General features: G+C 42.5%; 1 protein-coding gene across 1 annotated transcript in view; it reads left to right on the top strand.

Moving 5' to 3' along the window:
* The window catches only part of LOC124622011 (neurobeachin), a 1,442,121-nt gene that overhangs the window by 465,977 nt on the left and 962,049 nt on the right, over window positions 1–14,095 (top strand). Inside the window, exon 2 of the mRNA XM_047147563.1 lies at window positions 2,610–2,736. Within this exon, the coding sequence (XP_047003519.1) occupies window positions 2,610–2,736 (127 nt within the window). The remainder of the gene's footprint in view (window positions 1–2,609; window positions 2,737–14,095) is intronic.

The raw sequence follows: 14,095 nt of genomic DNA, 5'->3' as shown, positions 1-14,095 counted from the left end.
TAAATTCTTTGAGATTCTCTACAACGTGGTGCATTTTTCACTGTCGTTTATACTGTGGTTTTTCTCTCCTGGGTCCTTGAAACCGGGGATATTTGAGTGGAACACCCTCTACATTCCAGAATGCAAGAGTCAGTCACACAGGCCAACGAAAAAATATTTTTCAGTAACTGTTCCTTCGGTAATAGCTTCACCACATCGGGTTTTGGCCAATGAATCCATACGTAATCTTAGTTTTTCTTCCTTTCTTTGACAGTTTTGTCACATTGTGACTTCCTTACGAACCATAAAATTAGGAAAATACATGTAATTGGTCATCTATAGCAATTTCGGCTTTGTGCCATTTTCAGGCATAATGTTTGCTATTGTATTGTGACATAGAAATTGTTAAAGATAATATTTTTGTATGGCCGAGCCACTCTTTATGGTAATACAGCAGATGGTTGTTATCATTTACATCAGAACACATCAAATCTATTGCTTGAACATGGCACTAAAGCCTACGTTACTATTGCGAAATAAAACAGTTACACCTAAAAGCTGTGAACCCATATTGCAGTCGTTCTGGCGAAACGTAGGAAAATCGTTAAATAAACATCGCTCAAAGAGTCCAAGACAGAAGCCGACAGGCAATACTTCAAAAGCAATTTAATTTTTCATGCTAAGTTGATGTATAACCAAGAATCCACTTCGATATACGGTGTTACATAGGAATTATATGCCCATTTACTTCAGTTTACTTAATCTCTTCTCACAAAAGCCTCCGATACAGATCGTGTTCCATGGAGTATGAACGTCGATTGAGTCAGCATTCGGATGTGGAGAACGACTTCGTTGCTACAGATGGGTCACCTTCAGAAATACCAGAAACTTTGTATATGCGTTTTATACACAACTTTGAAAAATTGGTACCAGGAACTGAAGTTGACTTAAAGATGTGAACAGCAGTGGTAGTGAGGTTTTTCGTCTCAGGGTCACAGCTCAGATTCCACTTTATTGAAGTTTTTTCGGTAACTGTATCAGAAGCGACAGCCAACAATATGTTTTTACGTTTTCTGTTGCACATATTCATAATGTCAAATCTGTTCTAATTAACTACGTTACAATGACACTGTAGTCGGCGCCGAAGTCTCACGGGAAAAAACGCAACTGGAACTAAGAAATTTTTACAATAAATACAATAAGCTATTTACATCGTCTGCTCGTCCATTATTATTTTCAGTTTTTCATTTTTTACCCTTCTGCTTTTTATAGACAAGTAAAATGTATATAGCATTTGTTCGCTATTCCATCAGAAAATTAAAATCATCCACTACGCGCAAAAAATACAAAAACAAAACAAAAAACCGACTTCAGTAGTCGAATTTTGGAGTAATATAAGAAGTGAAATCCAACAGTTTGTTTAGGTTTTCTATTTATCTCTACAATAGAAGACTTTATAATATCGTGTTTCGATACTTTTCAACATACAAAGTGCCTCATATCATTATACATTATACATTTGTTGTATATATCCATGAAAAGTTACTGGCCCTCCTTTCCATACTTCTCAGTACATCCGAAGCAACGACAGTACTGCACCATAGCTGTTACTGAAACTTGTAGAAAAGTATATAAAACGTCACGCCACATGCATACGTGTTGTAATCAAGTTTCACTGTTACCGCAGCGTCGTCCCAAAATATTGTGACTAGACCGATTTGGTGTTGAGGACATGCACAGTAGGCTACGCTCACTCCATCGATGTATATACTCTATGTTGTTTTCACATGAAATGCTTGTTGGAAGTCTCGGTGAAGTGACCAAAAGTAGTCTCCCGTCGTACTGGAGTTCCAGCGGCTCTGACCATCACTTTTATGTCTTGATGAAAGCCCCCACCTTGCGCTGCAATGACATCATCCGAGCAAATTCAAGCTACCCGCCAGTTAGCGGAAACCGAATGAGGAACACGTTTAGTGACACCGTTTGTAGCAGGGCGCTTGAGTTTTCGCATGCAGAGGCGCCATTGACTAATTTCAACGTTAATTAATTCGGAAATGGCACAGCGTATCGATCTTTTTCTTAACAGTTATTCCTCTGCACAACCTACCATTCGACATCCATATAAGGTTTTCAGGCTGTTTCTGACCACCCTGCATCTCATTCCAATAACTAAAGTAAATTAAAAGTTATCAACTGGATAGAAGTGGTTGATGGTACAGATTTTTATACGTTTTAGGTATCGCCACGCTAAAAACCGCAAGAATAAGCCATTTTCAAGAATGATGTATTTCATTGGTCACCTGTGTTTTCGATCTTCTGTGTTCAGTCAATTTTAATGATCAGTAGATAAGTGGAGTTATATTTATCTGTGCCGGTCGGTGTGGCCGAGCGGTTTTAGGCGCTTCAGTCTGGAACCGCGCGACCGCTACGGTCGCAGGTTTGAATCCTGCCTCGGGCTTGGATGTGAGTGATGTCCTTAGGTTAGTTAGGTTTAAGTAGTTCTAAGTTCCAGAGGACTGATGACCTCAGATGTTAGTCCCAAAGTGCTCAGAGCCATTTGAACCATATATTTATCTGTGTAAAACTATGGCCTGGATTGAATAATAATGTGGTGGGTGTTAAATTTCCAGGCGGAGATCTGGAGCGTCTTCATCGCAATCTTGCGGAAGAGCGTGCGCAACCTGCAGGCGTGCACGGACGTCGGCCTCATCGAGCACGTGCTGCACAGGCTGAGCCGCGCGGACACGGTGGTCGCGGGTGAGTACCTGACGATGCGCACCGCGGACGCGTCTGAAACGTCACGCCACATGCATATTCGTTTTACTATTGGCAGTTGTATACCTGTTTTATTGCTTACTTACAGGGTCCTTCATTAATGTGTACACTCTTTGAACTGACGTAGGAGATTTATTTAGCCATCTAAAAATTTACATTTCTGAAAAAGAAAAAATAATTTTAAAAGGTTTTTAAACTAATCGCTTACTTGTCTGTTTATTCGGTACAGTTTCTGCAGATAATTATCGACTAACTTCCCGATGTGCTAGAGACTTAAAACGTTTACCATAGCTCAAAACTCGCTTTATCGGCTGGTATGTGTCGGAGAGTACTTGGTGTACCACTGTTATTTCCCCCTTTTCCAGTTCCAGTCGCGACCGGATCGCGGGAAGAACGATTGCTGACAAGCCTTCGCATAAGTTTGAATCTCTCTGGTTTTTACCATCACGTTCTTTTCGTGAGATATACGTAGGAGGAAACAGCGTACTGGTTGATTCAGGCGTACAGAAACTGAAATAACTCTGAAGTTTACCACGTGTTTCTGTTGTAAATTTATCGAAATGTTTGAAACCGATTGAAAAATTTACACCCTCAGGAATAAAAGGCACAAAATAATTATTAAAATAAAAATCAATTTTTTATCTACGCTTTTAGATCGGACTAAAAAGTGTAAAGTAATTTCTTCTAACACCATACAGAATCCTAATCCCATGCAGACAGCCCTGAAAATTTGTGATGGTGAATTTTTAATAGCACCGAGTAGGATGTAAAATGAAAACGTGTGGTGGTATATATTTCACGTATGAGTGGTTCATGTACTTACTATTTCCTCCACGTTTTTCGATTTAAATCTTACAAGTATTTTCATAGCAATTAAAAATTTACAATCATAGACATTCTGGACTATTTGTATGGAGTTAGGAATCCGTATGGGGCTGGGAAAAATTATTTTATGATTTTTAGTTCTATTTTAAAATGTGGCACATTAAAAATTTATTTTTATTTAAATAAAAAATGAAATGAGCGTATGGAATTCACCATTCGGAGAAGTTGAGCCATCGAGTGCAAGTCTTATTTCAGTCGACGCCACACTGGGCGACTTGCGAGCCGGTGATGAGGAGGAAATGATGATGAGGACAACACAACACAACACCCAGTCCACGAGCGGAGAAAATCTCCAACCTGCCTGGGAATCGAACCTGGGCCCGCATGCACGGAAGGCAAGCACGTTACCACCCAGATAAGCAGGCGGATTTTATTTAAATAATTATTATGAGATTAAGTATGTTTTTTTAAAATATAAAATAATGAAATTCTCAAAGAATAATAAATGGTTTCCATTAAACATTGAAGAGATACACTATATGCAGTTGTGAACTTGTAAGAAGTTTCCTCTCTCAGTATATGTCTAGAATATAACGACAAGCAGAATGAAGGCGTTGACATGACTATGAGCATGCCACAGAACACCTGAAGCGCCTGAATAAAATGTAATGCGGATGTTGTCAGACATAGGCGATACAAAGATAAAAGAACTAACATGTTAAAAAAGACATGTTAGAAATTCTCAGTTTTGTTCAGTTTAGAAGCATCAGGGTTCGTAAAAATTTAAAGAAACTTTATTCCTTCTGCCTCTTTTATTAACTGTAATCAACCGTTTATGGGCGTCTGCGACAAATGTGCGATCGCCGCTAGATAACAATTAGGCAAACAGATTCTGTCGCATTTTTCACCCGGGCGGAGTTCAGTCACCGAATGGGACAAGTTCCTCAAGATGTTTTTAGTCAGTATAACAACAATAACGAACGCATGGGGTGAGTGACACTAGAGCTATCAAAGCCTAGTGGAAAGAAAAACAAACATACACCCTAAATACTGGCGTTAATCCATTACTTTTATCTGAGTATGTTGTTCAAACCAGTAAATCATTGTGCCACTGTATGGATTTGCTTTCTGGATATAACCATTTAATATAGAGAATCTGATGGCGCAACTATGCTATGGCAGACAGGGGTAAAGCGCTGAAAGAGAACAGGTGTGCACCCCGTGAAAAAGATGCTGAAGATGAAAATAAGAAATGTGAAAAAAACACAGACTAGATAGAAGAAAGATAATGAGAACGCTGTACGTGGGTGTTCAGCAGATTAGCCAGAAGAGAAGAGAAGAGAAGAGAAGAGAAAGAAAACTAGAAATAAGGAGGGAACACCAGAGTCATCTGACAGTTCCGGCATTTGTGATGATTTCGATTATTACCATAACCAGCCTGGTGGCGCATCGAAATCACGACCTAAACATAGTACAGAACGTAATGCGTTATGTTACATTTGTGAAGAACTTGGTAAAGACATAGCATTGTGGTACAGACGTATTGGGCTCTGTGCTTGGAATCATATTGCATGTATTGTAGAAGACTGTAATGGCTGCTTATCCAAAAAATGAAGAATCTAAAAATTATTGAAACGTGAAAATAAAAGTAATGAGACATCCTCTGTTACTGTTTAAATAGATTTATGTATTCTAATTTCATAACAGGAATAGGCAGATAATTTGTTTGTCTATTATTTTCACTGATGAGGTCATATATTTAACATAAACTCCCTTCTCAAGCGGACAATTTCCCAACCGCTCCGGATAATTACCCCGTGGGGCAGAGAATCGTACGAATCGCTTCTTTGTGATATTTGTAGTTAAAGTTCATTGCACCGTTCTTTACATTTATAGTGCTTTAGTGTCGAAGTGGCCGTTCGGTTAAAGGCGCTGCAGTCTGGAACCGCAAGACCGCTACGGTCGCAGGTTCGAATCCTGCCTCGGGCATGGATGTTTGTGATGTCCTTAGGTTAGTTAGGTTTAACTGATTCTAAATTCTAGAGGACTAATGACCTCAGCAGTTGAGTCCCATAGTGCTCAGAGCCATTTTTTTTGCTTTAGTGTAATAAAAGTAGAGAAACTACGGCAATCTTATGTACACGTGATTTAGGTTCCTTATTTTGAATGTGTCGAAATAATTTGTCTTTTGTTTAAGAGCGCACTGCTCCTCCGTTTCCCCTTCAACTTCCGCTACGGTGCTTGTGAGGTCCTTGGGGTGGGAGAAGTTAGTAGCCGAGACCCGTCCTTGAATGTCTTGCGGCAGTATTGGGTAGTGACTTGGGGTATCTTTTTGGAACGTGTAGCCTTGTTATATGATCACTTGAGTGTGACGTATCACACATGTTCATTCTCATAGGTTACGACGATTATGCACCGTTCAGTGCAGTGGTTGGCTTTGCTCCAAAATTCTCTTTAGTGAGTATTGCTCGTCAGTTTGGGACCCTCACCAGTTAGGACTGTTGAGGAGACAGAGGAAACTCGAAAGAAGAGCGGCGCGTTTCGTCACGACCACTTACAGTGAGGGGGTTCGTCACCGAGGTGCTCAGCAAACATCAGTGGCAGATGCTGTGCATCGCTGAAAGGTTTTACACTTTCAAAATTCCAAGAGCGTAAGCTAAAAAAGGGAGGGAAGTCAGTCTGTTAACACTTGCTGCTACGTACATATCGTGAAATGAAATGTGTGAGATTTGACCTCACGCTGAGGCTCTTCGTCAGTAGTTCCTTCCCTCGGACCAGTCACGAATGGAACAGGAAAAAGGGGGAGGGAGGAGGAGTGATAGCACCTGAATACCCTCCGTCACACACCACGAACTTGCTTGCGGAGTATGAATTGTAAGTGTACATCATGAAGTGCATTCAAAAAGAAACGAGCTGGGCGCTGTAAAATGAAAAGCGCTGAGGGGATCGTAATGCCATAGCATAGGGAGAAAAGGTGTGGTCCTTATAAGAGCGCTGAGGCCCCAAACTCGTCACTAGAGGGACACGGGCGCACAACCACGTGACGACAGAGCGAGCACGTGAACGCGTCGGTCGTCCACTGCACTCAGTGGTGCGCAAAACCGAGAAACTGACGCTACAAAAGAACACCAAAGGGGCCTACTTCGTTTCCTTGTCCTGGAAGGAGTGCGTATAACAGAAATACATCGAAGAATGGTACAAGTGTACGGAGAGCACTGCACGTCCGTTGCTATTCCGACCCCTGCGACGATGGCTGCGACCGTAAGACTCAGGTTTCCAATGACGGTGCGATCCACCTGCTGGACAGTGGTATTGGTGAGGCGGTGGGACGTGCCAGAGCCCGCGTCACCGGCCAGTGACATCCGTCCTTCCTTGAACCGCTCGTGCCACACCGTGACCCACGCAACGGATGTGCACAGCTCTCCGTACACTTATGCCATTCTTCGATGAATTTCCGTTCCCCGAACTCCTTACGCTGTCAGGAAATGCACTACACCCCTTTGCTCTCACCTTGAAGCATCTGTTTTCTGCACTACTGACAAGGGAACCTCCCCATCGCACCCCACTCAGATTTAGTTATAATTTGGCACAGTGGATAAGCCTTGAGAAACTGAACATAGATCAATCGAGAAAACAGGAAGAAGTTGTGTGGAACTATGAAAAAATAAGCAAAATATACAAACTGAGTAGTCCATGCGCAAGATATGCAACATCAAGGAAGTTGCAAGTTCAGGACGCCGTGGTCCCGTGGTTAGCGTGAGCGACTGCGGAATGAGAGGTCCTTGGTTCAAGTCTTCCCTCGTGTAAAAATTTTAATTTTTGTATAATCAACTTCGCTCTCCAAAATTCCAGGACATGTTCAGATTTGCTTGGACATATGCAGTATTTGACGGTCTACACACGGAAAAATTTGAAAACGTTAAAAACATGTTTTAACGATCACAGGGAAAACTGTGCGACTGTGAAACTGTTGCATTCATTTGTTGCAGTTTATGTGACAAACTCTTATGTTTCCATCACTTTCTTCGGAGTGATTATCACATCCACAAGAAAACCTAAATCGGACAAGGTAGAGGAATCTTTTTACCCATTCGTTAAGTGTACAAGTTAGCTGGGTCGACAAGATATTCCTGTCATGTGACGCACATGCCGTCACCAGTGTCGTATAGAATATGTCAGACGTGTTTTCCTGTGGAGGAATCGGTTGACCTATGACCTTGCGATCATGTTTTCGGTTCCCATTGGAGAGGCACGTCCTTTCGTCTACTAATCGCACGGTTTTGCGGTGCGGTCGCAAAACACAGACACTAAACTTATTACAGTGAACAGAGACGGCAATGAACGAACGGACACATCATAACTTCGCGAAAATAAAGAAAATAAAAATTTCACTGGAGGGAAGACTTGAACCAACGACCTCTCGTTCCGTAGCTGCTCACGCTAACCACGGGACCACGGCGCTCCAGCGCTCAAATTGTCCTTGATGTTGCCTATCGTACACATGGACTACTCAGTTTGTATATTTTGCCTATTTTTTCATAGTTCCTAACAACTTCTTCCTGTTTTCTCGATTGATCTGTGTTCAGTTTTTCAAGGCCTATACACTGTGCCAACTTATAACTAAATCTGAGGGGGGTGCGACGGGGAGGTTCCCTTGTGAGTGCAACGGACGGTCGACGCGTTGACATGGCCGCTCTGTCGTCACGTCGACGTGCGCCCGTGTCCATCTAGTGACGAGTTTGGGGCCTCAACGCTGTAATAAGGACCACACGCTTTTCCTTAGGCAATGGCATTACTATACCTTCAGCGGTTTTCATTTTACAGCCTACGGCTCGTTTATTTTCGAGCGCACATTATAGAATATGGCGTGTAGCTGGGAGTAGAAAATGAATGTAGATTCTTAAAACATACCAAGGATGTGTTTAAATAACCATTCAGCAAAACCCGAATTCAGCAGAAGAGCTCAATAGAAGTTGACATGTGAACAGTTAACAAAACTATGCTCCAACCATTTCTGTTCGGCCGCGTAGTAGTTCACGACTTTGTCTTGTCAGCTTCCCGGGTTCGATTCCCGGCGGGGTCAGGGATTTTCTCTGCCTCGTGATTACTGGTTGTTGTGTGATGTCCTTAGCTTAGTTAGGTGTTAGTAGTTGTAAGTTCTCGGGGACTGATGACCATCGATGTTAAGTCCCATAGTGCTCAGAGCCATTTTTTGTCTTGTCAGCATTTGCCAGTATTCAGCATCATTCGATCCATTTACGGGGGCTATTCAGAAAGTAGGGAACGTTTCCGTCTGACGCCGCTAGGCGCACGCCGATCGCGTATATTTTGGTATGTGTGTGCTCGGCAGCTCAGTCGGCATCCATCCGTGACACCGGGAACTTTCTGCGCGTCTGGTTTTTTCGATATTCGAATTTGAAATGTGCGCTGCAATCGAAAATCCAGCCAGTTGTGAGGTGCGGTCTGTGCTACGGTTTTCCTGTGCAAAAAACCTAAAACCTATAGATATTTATCGTGAACTGTGCGAAGTGTACGGAAACAACGTAATGAGTGAATGAATGCTCCGTCCGAAAGTGGTGCATTAGGCTTAAAAATGGCCGAACCAGCGTTCATGTTGAAGAGAAGAGTGGACGCTCGAGCACTCTGACTGACGATCTTGTCGCTCAAGTTGATGAAACGATTCGTAAAAACCGTCGCTTCACAATAATGGAGCTTTCGCTTTCTTTTCCACAAGTTTCACGGACTCTGCTGTTTGAAATTGTCACTCAAAAGCTAGACTACCACAAATTTTGTGCACGATGGGTGCCCAAAATGCTTACAGAGCACCATAAAGAACGGCGAATGGGGGCAACGTTGACATTTCTGGAGGCCTACCACAATCATGGTGATTGATTACTGGATCGAATCGTAACCGGTGACGACACTTGGGTGAAACACGTCAATTGTGAGACAAAAGACAGTCCACGGAGTGGGGGCACACAGGGTCCACCCCAAAAACCCAGAAAATGTTTGCAAACTTTGTCAGCAAGGAAGTTGATGGCGACAGTGTTTTCGGATAGGCAAGGTGTGCTTCTTACTGATTTTCTCGAACTTGGAGCAACCATAAATTCCGCCCGGTGCTGTCAGACTTTGCACAGCCTTAGAAGAGCAGTTCAAAACAAACGCCGATGAAAGCTGACGTCCAAAATTTTGTTTTTGCACGACGAAGCCCGACCTCACACGGCAAACCGCACTAAAGAACTCCTTAATTCATTCAAATGGGAAGTTTTCCCTCATCCGCCCTCCAGCCCCGATCTTGCATCAAGCGACTTCCACTTGTTTCCCAAGATGGAGAACTGGCTTGCAACGCAGCGCTTTGTTGATGACGCGGAACTCCAGGCGGGCGTGACTCACTGGCGGAAGTCTCAGGCGGCAGAATTTTACGACGAAGGTCTTTCAAAGCTTGTCCACCGCTATGTTAAGTGCCTCAATGTGTTTGGTGACTATGTGGAAAAGTAGTATGTCAGTGTCTCTTTCAGATGTATGTAATAAAATGTATTCTTTTACTTGTTTTTTAATGCCAAAACGTTCCCCATTTTCTGAATAGCCCTCGTATGTAACTTGTCTGCGTATTAATATGGTTGGTTTATTCGGGAGGAGTGAACCAAACGGCGAGGTCATCGGTTTCATGAGATTAGGGAGGATGGGGAAGGAAGTCGAACGTGCCCTTTCAAAGGAACCATCCCGGCATTTGCCTGAAGCGATTTAGGGAAATCACGGAAAACGTAAATCAGGATGGCAGGACGCGGGTTTGAACCGCCGTCCCCCCGAATGCGAGACCAGAGTTCTAACCACTGCGCCACCTCGCTCGGTATATTAATATGCAAAAGATTCAGAATTGTAATATGCAATTATTGAATCACAGTCTTAATACATTTTCCGAGTTGGCTGCCTTTCAGAAACAGAAAATTGATAACGAAGCACCGTGAATGGATTCTGACGTGGTACTATCCGCGTCACAGAAGTTAGCGCGGGAACTGAGCCGGTTTGCTGCCATGTCACTTACACGACGCCTTGTGGGTCCGCAGAAATTTATCGAAGAGGGGGGCAAGTGTCTAAAATTGCCGCTTCTGATGCACTTATTCAGTGAGTTTGGAAACTTACTTGCACCAAGAACTGAATATTTCAGGAAGCTCGCAAAACTTGCTGTATCCCATCCATTTAGCCAACTTCTAATTGAACTATCCGAAATTATATCGCTCCTTGCACGACAGCATCAAACTTTAAACATTACACACATCCTCCAGCCCAGGCAAATTTCGCAAATCGGTTGGTTATATTGCCTTAGATGTGGTCTAGGGTGGTCTGTAGACATAAAAGCTCCATTTGTTCAGAGGCGATTCCTGAGGGTACCCTGCCAAACCAGGTTTTTGGGTCCGAAAGTACCAATTGTAGGGTAGTCACTTCCATAATTTCTACTCATGGCATGTTGTCGAAAATTTTACCGTATGATCGTAAGCAGATGATTTTGTGGAACTTTGAAACTTTTTTCGATATCATTATCCGTTATCGAGATCTAGTGAGTCAAAGTTACCGTATTTATGCATGTAAAATGTGGGGTAAGATCCGGTATGAGGCGCAAATGTAATTTTATCTGGCGTAGCGAACACATCGCGAGGGGCTTCGGGTCACTGGAAGGGTTCTGAGATCATCAAACTATGTTTTTAGTCGCCATTTCTTCACCTGTACTTTATGACGTGCCATCTCTGTATAACAGGCACTTCACGCCAATACAGGATGTCTTGACCTAGAAAGTATTAGATGGTGCCACCTGGCGGCGTAAGCACCTTCCAAAAAAATATTTTGTCACACCAGACTCATTGTACTTGCAAACCAAACACCTAATTGTTTGCTATACTGTAGGTGTAGCCTAAAAAATGCTGTGCATTTTTATGTGAAGTAGTGTAAAATAAACCTGCGTTGGATGAGAGACGATTTTGTTTTAACCTTATATTATGCATACTCATTTGTTGTTTATATGTGTCAAAGTGTGTAAATGTGTCGAAGTATCTAAATAAAGTGTCAAAACTTTCCTAACCTGCAGAATTCGCTTATTAAGCAGCACACCCTACTGTAGCGGGGAAAAGAAGGAGAAAAATGCTTCCTTGGAACACAAAAAAGGCAAATATGCTTCTCTTTAGAGACAGTGGAAATGAAAAGAGAGAGATATGTGGAAAGGCTCTGGGTATCTGGACCCCTCTCCCCCCTTCTTACCCTAGACCGGCGAACATAAACGCGAAAAAATTGCTCTCTTTCCCCCATCCCCGGTCTAGGAGTCTGAACCCTGCGCAAATCATCCACAAGGAGATGTGTGGAGAGGGCTCGATGGTAGTTGAAGAGAAAGACACAGGCTGTAACCGAGAAAGGAAGAGACAGTGGCAGTGGAGCAGAGGGACACTGGAAGTGACAGAGAAGGAAACAGTGAAAAGGAAGAGCGAGAGAAAGGATGAAGACAGTAACAGTCCGAGGGATAGACAGGAGAAAGTGTCAATGGAAAAAAGGGAGGAAGGGGGAGAGAGACGTATATAGACAGTGACTGCGAGAGGGAGACGCTGAGTACGGAGGCTTCACTACAAAGAGAGACTAGGTAAAAGGATTTAGAATGTTTCGTGTTAAAAAGAGCACTAATATATTCGCGTGCCGAAATTTTTGGTGAGGAAGGCAGAATTGGGATTCAGGTAGCTTCTTCTTCTTTTACTGTCCATCCGTGATGTTGCTTTGCAGCAGAGCGCCATTCCTCTCTTCTGTCTGCCTTCCTCTTCATTTCCACGTACGTGTTACATCCAACATCATGCATGATTTGTTGCATTTATCATATCCTTGGTCGCCCCCGCCGCCGGTTCCTTCCCTCAGTAGCTCCTCCTGGTATTGCTCCAATGATGGTGTTGTGTCTTAGGATGTGCCCTACAAGTTCTCTTCTTGTTTGGATGTTCTCCACAGAGATCTAGTTTCCTGTTCCCTTCTGAGCACCTCTTCATTTGTTACTTTGTCTTTCCAGCTGGTGTACATCATCCTTCTATATCATCATATCCCCAGGGCCTGTAGCAGTCTTCTCTCTTCCCATTGTCCAAGTTTCACATCCGTATAGGGCCACACTCCAAACGAAAGCTTTCATGATACTTTTCCTTATGTCAGACCGATGTTCTTGCTGGTGAGTAGGTTCCTCCTCAGATTAAATGCAATTTTGGCCTGTCGTATCCTGCTCACAATTTCTTTCCGGCTTCTGCCTTGTAATTTTGCTCCACATATAGATAAATTCATCCATCACTTCCAGTTCCTCTCTTCCAATACTCATTCTCAAAGGTTCATATTGTGCTTCTGTACTGCATACCATCACATTAGTCTTTTTCTTGTTTATTCTCATTCCATACTGATTGCATAGAATCCTTTCCATTGTTCTGAGGACTTCCTCTAGATTTTCTTTTGTCTCCGTGAGTATAGCAGTATTATCTGCATAACGTAGCATGTTTGTCTTCTGCCCATTAATTCTGATCCCCACCTCAGTAGTTTCTCAGACCTTCCTGGATGTAAGCGTTTAATATAAGAGAAGAGAGAGCACATCCTTGTCTTACTCCTTTTCTAATATTTGTTTCTTGTTCCTAGTGACAGTTCCTAATCACTGCCACTTCATTCTTATAGAAACTGAGTATCACACGGATGTCCTTTTCCTCAGCATTCTGAACATCTCTTGCCACATAACGTTATCGGATGACTTTTCCAGGTTTACAAAGGCAATATAAGTTGGTTTATTTTTCTGTAATTGCTTTTGGTAACGAGTCTCAGTGCCAGAATTTCTTCTCTGTTCGCAATACCCTTCTGAAACCAAACTGATCTTCACTCAGCATCTCACCTCGACCTTATCTTCAATTCTCTTCAGAATTATTTTTGAGAATTTTTGATGCATGTGGTATTAGGCTTAAAGTTCGGTTCTGTTCACATTTTGTAGCTGCTGCCGTCTTTGGTATCGGAACAATGACGAATTTCTGGAAGTCTGTCAGCATCTCTCATGTGCTGTAGATGGACCTAATAAGTTTAAGCAGCTTCATTTTCATGCTGTCACCAGCATTCTTTATTAGTTCCGCAGGGATGTCATCAATATCCGTTGGTTTGTTGTCCCGTAGTTCTTTTAGCGCTTGGTCAAATTCTTCTTGCAGAATGTCATCTCCCTTGTCATCTTCGTGTACTTGCTCTTCTCTTCCTATTACTTCCTCCGAAAGAGGGTTGCGGTATACAACTCCTCAATGTGTTCTTTCTATCTCTTTACAATGTCTTCACAAAACAGCATTTTCCCTCTCTATTTTCTATAGTACGTGAGAGTCTTATTTTACGTTTGTTAAAAAATTTATTTGGTGTTCTGTAGACTAAATCAGTTCTTTCGTTTTGCATATTTTCTTCCACTTCCCCGCACATTTCCTCAAGAAAATTTTCTTTTGCTGTCCTAGCTTTTCTATTGACTAAATTCCTTAGTCTTCTGTAT

The sequence above is a fragment of the Schistocerca americana genome, chromosome 7 (genome assembly GCF_021461395.2).
Source record: "Schistocerca americana isolate TAMUIC-IGC-003095 chromosome 7, iqSchAmer2.1, whole genome shotgun sequence".
NCBI classification, from domain to species: Eukaryota; Metazoa; Arthropoda; class Insecta; order Orthoptera; family Acrididae; genus Schistocerca; species Schistocerca americana.
Note: the sequence above shows the minus strand (reverse complement) of the source record. Positions and strands in the feature narration are given on the sequence as shown.